This window comes from Carettochelys insculpta, chromosome 17, assembly GCF_033958435.1.
Source record: "Carettochelys insculpta isolate YL-2023 chromosome 17, ASM3395843v1, whole genome shotgun sequence".
NCBI classification, from domain to species: domain Eukaryota; kingdom Metazoa; phylum Chordata; order Testudines; family Carettochelyidae; genus Carettochelys; species Carettochelys insculpta.
Window position 1 is genome coordinate 724,894 of NC_134153.1, and position 18,040 is coordinate 742,933.

An 18,040-nucleotide genomic window follows, 5' to 3' on the forward strand; every position below is an offset into this window, starting at 1 on the left:
CAGAGGGTGAGGCTGATCAGAGGGGCTGGGCAGAGCCCAGAACTGGGCTTCCCTGAGCTCCCTCCTGGCTCAGGCCAGTGCTGTCCGAAGCCGCACTCATTTGGATGCTGAGCTGCGCGCTGGGGTCGCAGGGTGTCATGTGAAATCATTGCCCTGCGGCCTCAGCCCGCGGCTGCTGCTGGGAGCAGGAGCCTCCTGATGTCCCTGAGTGAGGGGCTGGTGTCGTGAGGGCAGGCATGCTGTGCCGCTGCCTCCTCGCGACTTGGAGCCCAGATCCTTGCTAAAGACAGAAATCTCCATAGCAATGAAAGCTCCACCGCTCTGCTCGCTGCCTTCTCGTCCCCCTCCTCCCACTTGTCCCTGGTTCTCGCAGCTCCTGCAGCTCCAGGCAGGGGAGGCAAAGAGCCAGAGAACAAGCACAGGTGCTGAAGGGGCGTGAGGGGCTGCCAGGTGAGGGGAAGGGCATGGGGTGGTGAGGGGCGGGGGCAGTGCTCCACCCAGGCCTCGTCACTAACCTCTCGGCCTCTTTCATGTTCCTCAGGAGGCTGCCAGCTGCCCTGCGCTCGCCTGAGTGATGCTGGGGAGGATGGAGGGGCCAGGCAGCAGCTCAGCGAAGGGCTCGGCCCTGGAAACCAGAGGGCAAGCGCCATGAAGACAGGGAACACGCCTGCCCTCAGCCCAGCAGCACCTGTCACCGCTGGGTCTGTAGCCTGGGAACAGGGCCCGTTTCAGGAGTCGATGGGCACCTGGCTCAGCCACAGCTACAGCAGCCCACTCCTGTTAACCAATGCAAAGCTGCTCACTGTGCTATCCCGCAAGCCACGCGTGCTGCCGTTGCTGCCCCCAAGGAGAGCAACGCCTCCTGCCCTGCTTGTGGAAGGGCCTGCAGGGAGAGACATGGGCTACATGTGTTCCTGACCGTGGCTCCCAAGGAATTGCAGCCAGAAGCCTTTGGACATTGGCATTGCTGTAGCCACCAGCCCACCAGGGAGCAACCCAGCTCTGGGTCACTGGCAATCGGGTGTGCGAGTCCCAGTGAAAAAGCACTAGTCTGCTGGCCACGTGGTGTCTCCAAGGGCTCATAGGCTCCAGCCTCCTTTGCCCAGGAAGCCTGACTGCTCCTGCCTTGCTCAGCCCCATGCCAGGAGCCCAGGGCTGCGGTCATTTGTGGCTCTTGGCAGAATGGCTGGGGCCTGGGAAGACATAATTGTGAGCCCACAGGCACCCTGAGGTACTTGGCGGCCTGGAACAAGCTCTCGGCAGAGATGGGGAAGCTGCTACATCCGGACTGGTGAGCCCCACAGCTGTGGGGTGACGCCTGGTTCCTTTCTGCTCCCCAAAGGATGTCAGCCTCCTGTCTGCAAGCCACTGTCCATGCAGCCTCCCAGGGTATGGCAACAATGGCGTTTCCAGGGTTCTTGTGGACCACGCTTCTACTTCTCTGCACCCTGAAGCAGCCGGGGGCCTTGGCCCTGCACATGGAGGCTGGGCAGCAGGGCCTGGAGCACCCGGGGGCCCTGGCCATATACACGGAAGCTGGGAGGCCAGGCCTGGAGCAGCCGGGGGCCCTGGCCGTATACACGGAAGCTGGGAGGCCGGGTCTGGAGCAGCCGGGGGCCCTGGCCGTGCACACGGAAGCTGGGAGGCCGGGTCTGGAGCAGCTGGGGACCCTGGCCGTGCACACGGAAGCTGGGAGGCCGAGCCTGGAGCAACCGGGAGCCCTGGCTGTGCACACAGAAGCTGGGAGGCCGGGTCTGGAGCAGCTGGGGACCCTGGCCGTGCACACGGAAGCTGGGAGGCCGAGCCTGGAGCAACCGGGAGCCCTGGCCGTGCACACGGAAGCTGGGAGGCCGAGCCTGGAGCAGCCAGGGGCCCTCGCCATATACACGGAAGCTGAGAGGCTGGGTCTGGAGCAGCCGGGGGCCCTGGCCGTGCACACGGAAGCTGGGAGGCCGAGCCTGGAGCAACCGGGAGCCCTGGCTGTGCACACGGAAGCTGGGAGGCTGGGCCTGGAGCAGCCGGGAGCCCTGGCCGTGCACACGGAAGCTGGGAGGCCGGGTCTGGAGCAGCTGGGCACCCTGGCCATGCACACGGAAGCTGGGAGGCCGGGTCTGGAGCAGCTGGGGACCCTGGCCATGCACACGGAAGCTGGGAGGCTGGGCCTGGAGCGGCCGGGAGCCCTGGCCGTGCACACGGAAGCTGGGAGGCCGAGCCTGGAGCAGCCAGGGGACAACCCGCGGCTGGCAGGTGGGCGTGTGAAGCGTGGCTGGGTGTGGAACCAGTTCTTCGTGGTTGAGGAGTACACAGGCACAGAGCCGCTGTACGTGGGGAAGGTAACGTGACCTTGGTATGTCTCTGCAGGGCCCAGCCTGTTGCCCGACGGGGGGAGGAGTTGGCAGTGTCCTGGCAGTGGTGGGCAGTGCCTGGGTGCCCATGGAGAAGCGAGTCTCAGGGCTGCATGCTGTGTGGGGTGGGTGCTGGGCTGTCCCAAATACCCTCCCCCAGCTGGGCTCCTAGATGTGCTGGGGGAACAGGGATGCACAGCTTGGCCCTGGGACTCGGCCCAGGTGGAGAAGCTCCACTGGGTGTGTGCCTGGGGCAGGGGCTGCCAGAGAGCCAGTGGCCGTTCTGTCCAGGGCCTCCTTGCTGGGAGTGCAAGGGGGAGAGCTGGTAGCTGGGACTGAAGGGGCTGCAGCATCCCTCCAGCCTGGATGTCCCAGTTCCTGTCTCAGCCACAGGCCTTGCACCCCTCCCCACAGAGTAGCGGCCACGTAAAATGTTGGCGTGTGCATAGGGGCAGTGCCCCTCCCAAGCGCTTCCCCGATTCCTCTGTGCCTGCAGCGGATCTCCTGCCCGGAGAACTCTGCTCGCTGTTCTCTGGTTCTTGGTTCCTGCAGACTGAGGCTGGCTCAGCAAACAGCCCTGTCAGGCCTCCACAGCCCCTCTGCCCAGTTCGTTACCCGCTTACTCCAGAATAAATGTGTCCCTGCGTGACTCCAGTTGGCATAAAAGATTTGCCTGGAAAGCACTTAATGTGCCTCTGCTTGCAATGACTCTACCGGGGGGCTGGGGATTTCTTAGGGCAAGGCTGGGGTCTGGCTCCTGCCTAGGCCCTGGCTAGCACATGGGGGGTGGGCCAGTGCCTGGGCAGGGGTCCAAGTCTCAGACGCTCCTGGGACACGGAGGGGGTTGCAGCATGCCTTCCTGTGGGAGTGTTATCCCCTGGGGTTGGGGTGGGGAGTCCGGGCACCAGGCAATAGCTGGGCTGAGAGCGTAGGCTCCCCAGAGCCAGGCCCTGTCCCTGCAAGTGGCTGTTGTCTAGGGGTGATGGTCTGGTAACCTCCAGTGGCCCAGGGGATGACAGACCACTAATGTGTGAGGGCCTGGGGGGAAGGGGACAGTCCGGTAACGTCCGAGAGCCTGGGGGAGGCGACAGTCTGGTGAGATCCGAGGGCCCAGAGGGGGGTGACAGTCCGGTAACATCCAAGGACCCAAGGATGGAGGGTGGGGGATGACAGACCGCTAATGTCCGAGGGCCTGGGGGAAGGGGGCAGTCTGGTAAGATCCGAGGGCCTGGGAGAGGCGACAGTCTGGTAAGATCCGAGGGCCTGGGAGAGGCGACAGTCTGGTAAGATCCGAGGGCCTGGATGCGGGTGACAGTCCAGTAATGTCCAAGGGCCCAGGGATGGAGGGTGACAGTCTGGTAACATCTGAGGTAACTCAGTTCATGCCATTGGTAGCTCCTCCCTCCCTTTGCATTTCCCTCTCTGCTAGCTGGTGAAGCTGGTACCACCGAGACACTCCAGCCCTCTGTGAGGAGTGTGGTGTGAAAGCTCATGGAGAGGTAACTCTAGCTGCTGCCTGCAGGTCCTCCCCGCAGGCTGGCACTCTGTGATTGAGAGTGTGCTGGCCCCGGGCCTGCCCCGTGACTTGTTTGGTGGGTTGGGGGCAGGGTACCCTGTGTGGGCTGGGGCTGAGGCTGGGGCTGGGGCAGGCGCAGGCCAGTGTGCTGGAAGCTGGTTCTAATGTCTCGGCTGGGCTTGGGGCATGTGTGCTTCAAGGCTGTGAGTCCGGCGGTGCCACCTCTGTGCCCCTTTTGCAGATGCTCAGGAAGCTCAGCGCCTCCAGGAAGAGACTGGATGCATTTTCGGGTCACTGGCAGCTCCCCTGGGGAGCAGCTTGAAGTATCAGGTCTTGTCAATTCCAGGCGTGGCCTAGCACCAGCCCATTTCCCAAAGGAACCCAGGAACCTAACCTGGCCAATGTTACAGTCCCTTTGCATGTCTCCTGGCAGCCAGGCCACCAAGACCAAACCCCTGGATATATCACGTGCCTCGACAGCTGCTGTCCTGGCTGGACTGGAGTGGCCAGGACCTGCTCCTGCAGCCCACATCCCTGCCACGGGAGAAGGAAGCCAGTTAGGATCGCTTCCTGCACCTGGTGTTTTAACTGCCCCATAGTCCGGCCTCCCATCTGCAGAGATCCTGCCCCTCTCCCTGCAGACCCTGTCTCTGGGCCAGGCAGGTTGGGAGCTTCCCAGCATGCTGCTTGCTGGAAAGGGCTTGGCATGAGGTCTTCCGAGGGCCAGAGCAGTTCTGTGCAATCTGGAGTCTCCTGCTAATCCTTTTTCTGAACTGTAATTTCCCCTGAGGCTGCTGTCAGTTGGATGAGGATTTCTTTGGGTTTTGACATAGAATTATGGGGTCAGCACTAGTTACAAACTTCTGCCTGTGGACAGATCTGTTTTAGATAGAAGAAGGGATTAAAAGGGAAAAGCAGATTTAATTAAGTTGGTAATATTCGAAGCAAATTGATGAACTCGTTTTATGAGCTGGAGCAAACTCAGAGCAGGCCTCACTGTGGCCAGTTTCTGTTTGATTTTCTTTAGGATTTAATCCCAAAGTAGTTTTGGTTTGTGTGTCTGCTTTTGTTTTAATTGCATTAATAAGGAAAATGCACCTCCATTGAACTTTGCTGTAATTAGTAAGTAGTAATCAGCGGCCTTGTAAAATCCCTGGTTTAGTCTTTTAGAGCAGGGAAATAATTCCCCTTGTGAACAAACAGAGCAGATGACTGTTTCCCCCAAGAGGCCCTTGTCCTGGCATCGCCCATGTGAGCTCACAGCCAAGCAGCCCTGGGGTGGGGCCTGGGGGAAGAGCATGCCCCAGAGGAAAGGGGTGAGTGCAATCTGGGGCAGAGGTGGAGTATGGGCTGCTAGGTTCAGGGGATGCCTGGATTCCATTTGCTTGGCATCGGCATCTCCCTGGTGTTCCTAGAAGATGCCGACCGCTGCGGGGACTGGGAAGGGGCAGGTTTCAGGGGCACAGCTGAGGTGGGAGCCAGGCTGGTGGGCTCTCTGGAGAAGTGGCCACAGGAGGGAAACAATGGTTGCCCCCATGGCTGTGCTTGCTGTAGGAGAGCTGCTGTCTCTGACAGACGCAGCACCTGTGATGTAGTGGGGGGATATGTGTGCGCGTGCGCGTGCGTGTGGGTGGGTGGCTCGCAGAGGGGGTGGGGCTCCTGCTGAGGGTAACCTGGCGACCAGGTGACATATCTGTACTGCAGACAAAGGGGGAGGTGGAGCCTGAGGGGTCTGAATTGGAACTGGAGTGTGGGAGAGAGAGAGAGAGACAAAGGAGGGGGCAAGGCCCCGGCTCCGGGGACCCCTCGGGGCCTCCTCTCCCCAGCATGGATGGGACTGGCTGTCTCTGCTGGCTGCATTGACCCCTCTGTGCGACGCTGTGTCCTGTCGGCTAATAAACCTGCTGTTCTCCTGCCAAGTGAGAGTCACTCCTGCCTGCGGATGGGGTGCAGAGTTTGGGGACCCCTGAACCCCATCACACTGGTGTGAGCAGTGGGATCTGCTGCACCCCGAGGATGGAGCATCCAGCAGTAAGTGGCTGGGGTGCAGAGGAAGAAGTGGGGCCAGCAAGACCCAGGTGTGCTGACAGGCAGGGAGGTGCAGTTCCCTGAGGCAGAGGGGCCTGTGGCTGAACCCGAGAGAGAGCGGTCATGGTCCTTGAGAGGGCGTCACAGCCGAGGAGGGGTTACTCCTGGAAGTCCATTGGAATTGGTCCCAGAAGGCGGAGAGGGCTCGGACCTAACCCCCGGGAATGAGTGACCCCCGAGGAGGCTGATGTGGAAGGAGTTCATCCCCAGACAGTGTGGTCATGGTCGTTGAGAGCGGGTGTCACACCCAAGAAGGGGTTTCTCTGGGAGTCTGTTGGAGTTGGTCCCAGAAGGCGGAGGGACCTACGGCCTAACCCCGGGGAGTGAGTGAGCTGCAAGGAGCCTGGCACACTGAAGGGATTCTTCCAGGAGTCGTGGGGTGCAGAGGGCATTGGCCTGTGAGTCTGCAACCACACTCAGCAACTCTGCTGTGAAGTGGCAGCGGCTGGAAACCAAATCAAGATTAAAGGAGCTGGACAAGGCAGCATGGATGTGCAGTGGCAGAGCTGATGGTTAAGGAAACTCCTGCAGAGGTGAGCCCAGATCGGGGAAGGGAACCCTAGACCGCATGGAGCTATGAACCGAGTGGCCTGCCACAGCTCAAGGAGGGAAGGAGCGATTCCAACCCAGCATCTACTAGTGGCCAGGACAGGGCTGTGAAGAGTTTTCCAGGCCTGGGCCGAGGAAGGTGCCTGTGTGTCTGGGCAGGAAAGCAGCTTGTCCGCTGGGAATGTCAAGTTGTCTGTGAGAGAAGCTGCCTCACCTTCGGGGCGTGTGTCTGAGACCCGCTGGGGGTCTGGGACAGAGGAGAGAGTGTCTCCAATTGTCTGTCTGTGTTGAACAGCAGCAGCGGCAGCAGCCGGGGGAGAGAGCAGAGCCTGCATTTGAAAAAGGTGCCAACGAGGAAACTAGTCCATTGCCTGAGGAAGACTCCCCCATCCTGGGGTGGCTGGAGGAGGAATCACCAGGAAAGAGCATTTCAAATGCGACTCTGAATCCAGCCATGGGGGCTGGAACAGAGGGAATGGCTCTGGGATGGGCAGTGGTGTCCCGGATAAGGACGCTGGTCCTTGGTGCAAGAAAGGTGCTTCTGCTTCTGGGGAAGTGACTCCTTTGTCTGAGCCTGTGGGGGCTCGAGATGGGGCCAAGATCCCAGAGCTGGATCTGAGTGCAGCTGAAGCCCAGCCGGGAAGTGGGCCTGCCTCTGTGTCTCTCAGGGAGGATGATGCTATAACTTGGTCTCATCCAGTTAGTATCATCAGGGAATCCCAGATGATTCTGGTGCTTGTTCTTTGCCTGATGCTGAGGTGTTACTGGGAGGGGTGAGAGGTCTCTGTCTGACCAGAGTCATCCTCCAGCCAGGACACAGGAAGAGCAGACTGGCAATGGAGTTACGCTGCCTGATGAAGATAAAGGAGCTGCTAGCGGAAGGGAGGAAAGGGATCCTAACCTTCTTTCCGGTGGTACTAACTGTCTGCCTGCAGGGGGATTATGTGGGAATCCGCCTGATGGGCCAGAAATGATTCTGGGTGTAGGTGAAACCCAGGAGTTGGTTGTGGCTCCAGGGAGCAGTGCCCCTGTGGAGCCAGACAAGGGTGAGTTGTTGTTTGGGGGAGCTCTTGAGGAAGAGAATTTCCCTGAAACTTTTCCTGAGCAATCTGTGGGGACTGCAGAAAATGGGAGGAGGGGAGGAGAGTGAACAGGAAAGGTGCTTGTCTGGAAGAGCCAGAGCAGCCCTTTGCTGGTGGAGAAGTTTGTTTCAGCTCCTGATGGCCAGGACCTGCCTGAGTGTGAAACCACTGGCTGTGCTCTGCAAGGGTCCAAAGCAGGCAGGGCAAAGGTTTCTCAGGAACTGGAAGTTGGTCCAAGTAAAGTGAAAGCTGTAAGGGAGTGTGAGCAGCCCTGTGATAACCGAGTGACTGGGTGTGACCAGCATACTGGGAGTGTGGTCCTGAGCCTGGTCACTTGCATGAGAGTGCCAGCAATTCTCCATCCCCAGGTGCTGGGAACGCTTGTATTCTTGTGATGGACTCCACTTCTGATTCCATGGGGAGGCGGAAGTTGGAGGTGGAAGGACAAAGGAGCTGTGGGCCTGGTGGGCCAGTAAGGGGTAACCAGGGATTGCTTCATGTGGATTCTGTGCCTGGGACAGAAAGCAAGTATCAGAGAGGCAGCCGTGTTAATCTGTGTCTTCGAGAACAAGAAGTCCTGTGGCACCTTGTAGACTAACAGAAAGTAGTTTGATATGCAAATTTATTTCAGAAAGCAGTTTGGTATGCAAATTTCCAGGCTGGCTTGGAGGAGGAGGTCCTCCTGAGGGTCAGCAATAGCCCAGCTCTTGCTCAAAGACAGGGCACACCCAGAGAGGTCAGATTTCCACCTCATGGGGCAAGGGAGAAGATTAGAACTTGATGGTACAAAGAAAGGCCTCAGCCATTTAGCTCCAGAAGGCCAGATTACCAAGGAGGTTACACAAAGGTTGTGGTCTACCAAAGAGCAATGTGAATGTACAGTTGCAATGGGTTTGTTCTGGTACTTACGCTGACTGCTGTAACCAAGGGGTGCTGCTGCCAGGAGCTGTAGAATTGCACCATGTGCAGCCTTCCCCCGCCTGACGAGGGTCCTTCGTTCCTGAAAAACTCCTCTTAGGGTGAATTCTTGTAAGTCGAAAATGTAATTACATTAATTTCAATGGGAAAAAATTTTATGCGTTCCTGTGTCCCAAGATTTACAGCCACTTACGCTCGCCTGGCAGTGGGCACACTGCGCAGAGCAGGTGGCGGCAGCCCCCTAGCCGCCCGGGGAGCGAGCAGCAGGGGCGGAGCCAGGATGGACTGTGCGCCCAGCAGTCACATCTCCCAAGAGCGCCTGGGAGCAGCCGCTGGCTGCTGCAGCACCGAGGCGGACACCAGACCAGCCCCAGGTAAAGGCTGGGCTGGGGGTGCTGGGAAACCTCCGCCAGGCGGCGAGCGGTGCCCAAGGCACAGCTGTGCAGGGCGGGTGGAGGCAGCCCCCTAGCAGCCCAGGGAGCGAGTGGCAGGGGTGGGGCCAGGATGGGCTGACTTTCTCCAGCTGCAGGGTGTCCGCGTCCCGCTGAGGCGCTCGCAGACTTGAGTAGATGCAAAGGGGTGGTCGTAAGGCGAAGTAGTGGCCCTCGATCAAGCTGCTCGTAAACTTGAATTCTCGTAGCCCGAATGGGCGTATCTCGCGGTGTGACTGTGCTGAAAGTTTGGAAAGTGCCATGTGACGTGTTGACATTGATGTAGAAGCATGAATTGTGTGTTGAAGGAGCTTGTGATTCTGACATGTCACTGCTGTTCCCTGTAACTAGTCTTGCAACTTCTCACATGAGGAGGAACAGGCCAAACCTACTGTGTGGTATGGAAGGGGAAACTGAGGCACACAACCATTTTTTTGGTGGTCTGGCTAAATGCCAAGGGTGGAAAGCATTTGTACCTTCCTTTACTGGACTGTAACTGAATCCCAAACATTTGCCGGAGCAGCTGTGTGGGCTGGTGGGCAGACGGTGCAGGGCCCACACCAGAGAGGAACTGTTTGATCTGCTAGTGCTGCAGCAGCTGTATGGGCTGTGCCTGCCCGACTGGAGAACGTGGCGGCTGTACCAGAGGAGACCAACCAGCCCGAGGGAACCACCGGGACTTGAATGGCTGCATCACATGAAAGGGGCCAATCCCAAGCTCCTGACGTGGCGCCTCCCCCGGCAGGATTATGACATGGAGGTGGTACATATCGAGGGGAGCACCGAGGGTACAGCCGATGCCCTATCATGTGGGGAGGGCCCCGAACTTCCCCAGATCGCTGGCTGAGTGACCCCGCTCAGTTCGGTCTGGAAGTGGGGAGAGATGTGACGGAGTCGGGGATGTGGGGGGTGGGGGGGCTCACAGGGGGTTTGGGGCTCCTGCTGAGCGTAACCTGGCGACCAGGTGACACCTGTGGACTGCAGGCAAAAGGGAAGGTGGAGCCTGAGGGTTTGAATGGGAACTGGGAGTTGGGAAGCAGTGAGTCTGGGATGGGAGAGAGACAAAGGAGGGGACAAGGCCCCGGCTCAGGAAGGGGTCTCCTCTCCCCAGCATGGATGGGACTGTCTGTCTCTGCCAGCTGCACTGACACCTCTGTACGACGCTGTGTCCTGTTGGCCAATAAACCCGCTGTTCTCCTGCTGAGTGAGAGTCACTCCTGCCTGCGGACGGGGTGCACCCTCTGGCTGTCTGCAGTGTCTCAGCCACTCCGCAGCCATCTACAGAGCAGGGCGTGGCGAATGGGCCTGGGGAGGGCGTCTTTGTCCTTGGTCATGCACTCCAGGAGAGGCCTTGGGCACGTTCAGGCAGGTGCGCACTGGCCACAACTCCAGGGGAGGAGATTGTCCCTGGGCCACCACTCTCCCGAGTGCCCCTGGAGCTTGTCCGGTGCTGGCAGGTCCGCAAACCAGGAACGAGCTGCAGAACAGAGGTAGTGGCAGGACCGAGAGCACCAAGACAGGGACAGTGGTGCCTTGGTAGATCTGTGGGTGGGGGACCAGCCTGCCGGGGTGGGGTGCGCAGCTCAGTAGGGTGGGCAGAGTGCTGGGAATGCCATAGGAGCTGGTCAGAGCACTAGCAGGAGATGCTGACTCAGACCTGCCTCCGTGCTCATGCCATTTGCCCTCACGCCCACGACCAGGGCAGATCCCCAAACCATCCAACATTTCAACGGACGCCAGATGCAGCATGAGCACCTCTCCACTGCGCTTACGCACCCGGGCAGGCCCGTCTCCTGACGGGGGCTTGCAGGATTTGGGCCATGAGGGTGTTTAATTGGTCCCAGAGCTGGGCTCCAGCGGAGCTCCAAACATCTATGCTGCATTTAGCCCTGGGCCTAACCGCTGCCATGGGCCAGCCACAGCATTCAGCTGCAGCGGGGGCAGAGCGTCTTGGTGCAGATGTTCAGCTCAGACCCGCTCCATGCTGGGCACCGAGTTTTCTGACTGGCATCTCAAGAGACAGCCCAAAAAATCAGATGCTGCATTTCTGTGCTCTCAGAACCTGCATGTCAGCATTTCAAGGCAGGCCTCAGAACTGACGTGACGTCCTGCTGACCACGGGCAGCCCCCCCTCCCCGCCCCCGTGCTGGTGCCGACGACCTTGGCGATTGCACACCTGGTTTGGGATGTAGATACAGACCCACTTTCCCAACCACAGCCCCCCTGCTCCTCCTCCAGCCCTCCTTGCTGGCTCCCCCTGACACTGGCATGCAGTGAGCTCTTGTTTAGCCAAGCGATGCAGATTTAGCTTCCTAGCTCCCAGAGCATGGGCTCCTTTTCCTTCCTGGCTTTCCAGGTTTCAGGGCTGCTGGCATCTGCTCCAACCATGGTGGGATCAGTGGTAAGCAGGAATGTGCTGTGAGCTTGGGCAGTCTGCTGGGTAAAGGGCTCACCAGGCAGGGTTATCCCCGGGTCGATAATTAGCCAGGAGTCTTGTCCCAGCTGATCTGAGCAGAGAGAGGCACATTTCCCTGTGTGGCCCCAACACGCCATGGAACAGACACAACCCTGCCATGGTATTTGGGGCATAAGGACACAATGCAGAGCAGGCCGGGTCCTCTCCTATGCAAGCCAGCTGGGCGATGGCCTTACTGCTGCCGTGCCTGCGAGACAAGGAGGGTATATCCCGGGGTGGCTGGCTGCTGTAAATGAAGCAGGTTCAGTGCCCCGAGGCAGAGTAGGTGCTCCCGTTAGACTGAGGGTGCAGTGCTCCTGGGGCTAGGCAGGCTCCAGGCAGTCAGAGGGATGGGACGCTGAGATGGGGAGACAGCTGAAGAACAAGAAGGGTTTCCCAGCTGGCATCTGGGCTGGTGCACTGGGGCTGGTGAGGGACAGAGGAACAGCAGATGGAGCCAGGGGCTGAAGAGGGCTGAGGTCCTGGCCCTCCTGCTGGGCGGTCCGAGGGAGGCTGGGGAGGATGGTGCCTGTTAGAGAGCGGGGGACTCCTGCTGGTGGGGCAGGGGGAAGTAGGGCAGGAGATGGGTGCTGTGTGCTGTCGGGGGGGCCCTTTCATGAAGCAAGCCCCTGAGCACCACACCCCCGCGCCCGATGCATGAGAACACTTTTCTGTATTAGACACTTTTCTAAATGCTGGAGGTGTTGGGGTGTGTTGGGGGGCAGCTTCTCAGTGTGAGAGCTGGGTGCTGGGTCGATGGACTGGCTGCCTGTAATGGGGGTCGGGGCCCCAAGCTCGGCATCCAGAAGTGACTCTCGATCAGCAGGTGGAAGGGAAGGTTGATGAGGTGACAGAGAAGCCGTGTGACACTCGTCAGCACAGCAACCAGAAGTATCTGTCTGATCCGTGCTGGGGGGAGGAGATCTCCCAGGCCTGGAGCCCCTGGCTCTGCCCAGCCTTCCTTTGTCCTCTCCAGCCTCCCCCACACTAACTGCCCACCTCTGATTCAAACCAGCTGGGCTCCTCCCCGCTCTTTGTCTGGGGACAGAGATGTTACCTGCCAGCTTAGGTGACAGACAGCCGGGGATCATCCCCAGCCTGTGAGAGCTGCTCAGCCCCCACTCCCCGGTACAGCTGCAAGGATAGATGATCCTGAGGCAAGCAAATGTGCCGTGGAGCCATTCAGGGCCTGAGAGGGGAAGTGGAGCAGACCCTGGCTGGTAGGGCACCTAGCAGCAAAGCCGGGTCTGGGAACCTTTCTCAGGCGTGGCTAGAGGAGTGGCTGTTTCTCAGGTGTAGCTAAGAAAACAGGTGTATTTGCAGGCATTGCTAGGCACAGAAGTGATCCCCAGCACAGTGTTTCGGCATGTTGGCTGGGCAGGTAGATTATTTCCAAGTCATGCGCGTGCATTTCCTGGTTAATGCTGGGCAGGTGGGTGTGTTTCCCAGCAGGGCAAGGCAGGGCAGGTGCATGCATCTGTTGTAGATAGTAATAATACATGAATAGCTGTAAAGCACATTGACTTGTCCAGTGTGTGGGCATCCCTCACCTGAAATAAATAGATGAATAAATAAATATATGAGCATTCTCTAAGCAGATAAATACAAGGAAGGCATCATAAAAAGAGGCAGGTCCTTGTATAATTATTGCTGGTGGAACTGTATGTCTTTAAGGTGGATTATAGAAATGCAGTTTGGAAGATTGAATAGTCCATAAACATTTTCATATTTCATTAGCCAGTTAATGGACAGCTCTTTTTTTGGCAGCTTTGCTGATTCTCAGCAGAATTGTGGGGAGTGAATGAATAGTTCTGATAAAACCCTTCTGGGGACCTGTCCATTATGGATTGTTCCAGTTAATGCCCATCCTGCTCTTCTCCAAGATGCACTCTGCCTGTCCTGTTACTCTCCATGGATTTCTCATAAGTGGCTGCATTGTAAAAACCTTATAACTCAGTTTAATGCCACCAATAAAATTATCTCCGGACACCTGGTCTGGACTCCGGGCGGCTGCCAGGCAAAGGGAACTGCTGTCTACCCTTTCGCTCCCTCCTCCCAAATAGCTTCTTACTCAGAAAACAAGAGGAAATTGTTGGCTACAGAACCTGCTTTCCCAGGGGCCTGTTTCTGGGGCTGAGCTCAGGGCTCATATCCCTGTGAGGGCTCTGGGCAGGCAGGAAGGCATCCTTCTGCGGGAGGGCTGGCAGCCGCTGGTGCCGAGGGCCAGAGTGTGCGCACCAGCCTGGCGGAGCAGCTACCTAGAGCTTGAAAGGGCATTGAGCACTGTAGGCTGGGTGGCGTTGCTCGCCTGTCTCCTGTACTGTCCATTGCTCTGTCTGTAGCGCTGGGGGAGGAGGGCTGAGCTGTACGGTGCTACCGAATTTTCCCGTTCCTTTAGGGTATGCTCATTGGCTAGGGTTAGGCTTGTGGGGGCAGGTGCTGATGATTCTGTGTGCTGCATGTATTCTCATAAGGAGCTGTGCTCCTTCCCTCTGCCAGTTCCCTCCCAGTAGAGTGATCCTGCAGGGTCTCAGTCACTCAGGTCTGGGCTCGTCCCACCCTAGAATTGGATGAACCCCCCACTCATTGAATAATACAATCCTAGGGCTGGAAGGGACCTCAGCAGGTCATAGAGTCCAGCCTCTGCCTGAAGCCGAACCAAACTGAACTAAGTCATCCCAGCCAGGACTTTGTCAAGCCGGGATTAAAAACCTCTAGGGATGGAGATTCCACCACCTCCCTCAGTAACGCATTCCAGTGCGTCACCACCCTGCTGGGGAAACAGTTCTTCCTAATATCCAACCTACACCTCTCCCTCTGTGACGTCAGCCCATTGCTCCTTGTTCTGCCATCTGACACCACTGAGAACAGCCTCTCTCCATCCTCTTTAGAGCTCCCCTTCAGGAGGTTGAAGGCTGCTATCAAATCACCCCTAAGTCTTCTCTTCTGCAAACTAAATAAGCCCAAATCCCTCAGTCTCTCCTCATAGCTCATGTGCTACAGCCCCTTAATCATTTTTGTTGTTCTCTGCTGAACCTGCTCCAGTACATCCATATGCTTTTTATACTGGGGGGTGGGCGTGGCAAAACTGGACACAATATTCCAGATGTGTCCTCACCAGTGCCGAATAGAGGGGAACAACCACTTTTCTCTAGGTTTGCTCGCAGTCCTCCTCCTAATGCACCCTAGTATGCCGTTAGCCTTCTTGTCTACAAAGGCACACTGTTTTCTTGTATCCAGCCTTTCACCTACCATAACTCCTAGGTCCCTTTCCGCTGTACTGCTGCTGAGCCAGTCAGTCCCCAGCCTATAACAATGCTTGGGATTCTTCCGCCCCAGGTGCAGGACTGTGCACTTCTCCTTTTTGAACTGTGTCAGATGTCTTTTGGCCCAATCCTCCAATTTATTTAGGTCACTCTGGACTTCATCCATAACCTCCATCATATCAACTTCTCTCTCCAGCTTAGTGTCATCCATAAATTTGCTGAGGGTGCAATCCATCCTCTCATCCAGATCATTAATAAAGGTGTTGAACAATACCAGCCCTAGAGCCCATCCTTGGGGCACTCCACTTGAAACTGACTGTGACCCAGACATTGTCATTGATTACTACCCATTTGGCCCGACCATCTTGCCAGCTTTCTATCAATCTTACAGTCTATGTATCCAATCTATACTTTCTTAGCTTATGGGCAAGAGTGTTGTGGGAGACCATATCAAAAGCTTTGCTAAAGTCAAGGTATCTCACATCCACTGACTTCCCCATGTCCACAGAGCCTGCTACCTTGTCACAGAAGCTAATCAGATTGGTCAGGCACGACTTTCCCTTGGTGCATCCATGTTGACTACTCTTGATCACTTTCTCCTCTTCCAAGTGCTTCGGAATGGATTCCTTGATCTCTCTGCGCGGAATCCGCACTGCAATTCGGGATACACCCTCTCAGCAATGTTCTGGAGTCTGCCGAGGATGACGCGAGCGAACAGTTTACCAGTGATGCTTTGGGGGGAGATTCCACGGTAGTTGTTGCAGTCGCTTCTGTCTCCTTTGTTCTTATACAAGGTTATGATGTTAGCGTCGCGCATGTCCTGTGGAACCTCTCCCTCTCTCCAGCACAGGCACAGTAGCTCATGTAGGGGTTCCAGGAGATTGTCCGTGGCACACTTGATTACCTCTGGCGGTACCATCCTGGCCCAGGGCCTTTCCTGCCGCAGTGCTGTCGATGGCTCTCTTCAGTTCATCCACAGTCGGTTCCTGGTCCAGTTCGTCCATTACTGGTAGGAGCTCGACGGCATCGAGGGCTGAGTTGACCACAACGTTCTCGCGTGAGTGCAGCTCGGAGCAGTGCTCGACCCAGCGCTCCGTCTGTTTGGCTTTGTCAGTCATGACTTCACCAGATTTGGATTTCAGAGGTGCCATCTTGTTCTGGCTGGGTCCCAATGCCTTCTCGATGCCCTCGTACATTCCCCTGAGATTACCAGAGTCAACACTGGTCTGGATGCTGCTGCATAGCTCGAGCCAGTAGTTGTTGGCACAACACCTGGCCGTCTGCTGTACTGTTCTTCTGGCCGCTCTAAGTGCTTGCAGGGTACTCTGGCTCGGTGAGCGTTTGTACTCCAGGAGTGCAGTGCGCTTCTTTTCGATGGCTGGAATCATCTCATCGGAGTTAGCTTCGAACCAGTCGTTCGTGTTTCTAGCTCTTCTTGCAAACACCAAGGCCTTGTTGTAAACTGTATCCCTCAGATGTTGCCATTTGGATGTCACGTCGGCGCCCCCAGGGCCACTGCGCAGATTTTCCTGGAGGGTCTCTGAACTTTTCAGCTTTCTCTGAGTTTGCCGTCTTTCTGGCGTCAGTGCGGGGCCTTCCAGCAGGTTTACAGCAGTGCAGCTTCTTGGGTCTCAGCTTGAGCTTGGAGCAAACTAGCGAGTGATCTGTATCACAGTCAGCACTATGATAGCTGCGTGTCAGTAGGACGTTTTTGAGGTTATCACGTCTAGCGATGACCACGTCTAGTTGATGCCAGTGCTTCGAGCGTGGGTGTCTCCATGACACTCTGTGCTGTGGCTTGGTTTGGAAAAATGTGTTTGTGATGCACAGATTGTGGTACCTGCAAAGTTCGAGAAGACGCTGTCCGTTTTCATTCATTTTTCCCGTTTTCATTCATTTTTCCCACACCGAAGCGGCCTAAGCAGGAAGGCCACGAGTCACGATCGGCTCCAACTCTTGCACTGAAGTCACCCAAAACGTACTGTTGTTCGTGAGCAGATATTTGTGCTATGGCAGCACTAAGCATGTCATAGAACTTGTCTTTTACTTCCGGTGCAGCGTACAGGGTTGGGGCGTAAGTGCTGATCAGGTGGACAGGACCGGCACAAGTTTGAAGTGTGACCTGAAGAAGTCTTTCTGATCTGCCCATGACTAATGTCACCATTTGTAAAAGGGTGTTTCTGATGGCAAAGCCAACACCATGCTCCCTGGGTTCTTCTCGGGCTTTACCCTGCCAGAAAAAGGAGTAGTCCTTTTCCTTTAGAGATCCCGAATCTGCGAGTCGTGTCTCTTGCAGAGCAGCAGTGTCAACTTGGAGCCTCTTCAGTTCCTCATTGATGACAGTGGTCTTTCGGGTGTCGCTGATGTCCTGAAGATCTTCAGTCAGACCTGTCAGCATGGTCCGCACATTCCAGCAAGCAAGCTTAAAACTTTGATGGTTTCCTTTTCTTGTTGATTTCCTTATTGGTTTGCCTGGTGCTTAAATTTCAGTCACTTGTCAGGTTTGGGAACCTTAAGCCTCACGCACCCAGTGAGGCAGGTGAACTGTGGCGGGACAGTACCCTTCTGGCTGGGGGCTGCCCAGCTTGAGGTGGGCGGTGACTGTCCAGTGAGATGCGATGATGTCTCCCACCGTCGGAGGCAACCCCTGGCGCTCGTTCTCTATGCCAATCGAGCAAGAGCTTATAACCAGTATCTGTTACCTCCCATGTTGGTTCAACGCTGTTAGCGATGCTGGAGTACCTCTCCAGGCGCGAGCCTGGGCAATTTTTTGGTACCCTGGGCTGCCCAGACGCCAGTTTCCCCCTCTCGGCTTTACTGATACAGCCCAAAGGAGAGGATAACGTCTATCTCTGGCACCAGCTCAGCTGCAGGAGTTGCTGGGTCCATGCCAGAAGTTGGCACAGAACCGCCTTAGGACTCCCTTCCAGATTTTCTGTCAGGGTTTACTCCCTTAGCCTTGCTCCGTCCCAGGATAACCCACAAGGCAGTGGGGCGCCTCCAGTAAGTCCTCTTTAAAATACTGCCAGTTCTCCTTTCCCCTGCATATTAGCTTCCCAGGGGATCCTGCCCATCAGTTCTCTCAGGCAGGCAAAGTCTGCTCTTCGGAAATCAATGGTCTATATTTTACTGCTCACCTTTCTTCCCTTTGTCAGGATCCTGAAATCCACCATCTCATGGTCGCTGCAGCCCAGGTTTCCAACCACTTCTATTCTCCTACTAGTTCTCCCCGTTTGTGAGCAGCAGGTCAGGTCTGAGCAGAGTGGTTAATCAGTGCTCACAAGGTGACTGTGTGTGTCCCTGGAGTCAGCTGGTGGGTGGCACAGCAGTGCCAGGCTGTGACCGTCAGGGGGCCTTGGACTCAATGGGTGGGTTTAAACAGCACTTTGA

At 56.9% G+C, this 18,040-nt stretch overlaps 1 protein-coding gene across 1 annotated transcript in view; it reads left to right on the forward strand.

Moving 5' to 3' along the window:
* The first annotated feature begins 1,226 nt into the window (after positions 1-1,226).
* The window catches only part of CDH22 (cadherin 22), a 95,497-nt gene continuing 78,683 nt past the window's right edge, over positions 1,227-18,040 (forward strand). The window contains exons 1-2 of the mRNA XM_075012258.1: positions 1,227-1,543; positions 2,207-2,333. Coding sequence (XP_074868359.1) covers positions 1,344-1,543; positions 2,207-2,333 — 327 coding nt within the window. The 5' untranslated portion in view covers positions 1,227-1,343. The remainder of the gene's footprint in view (positions 1,544-2,206; positions 2,334-18,040) is intronic.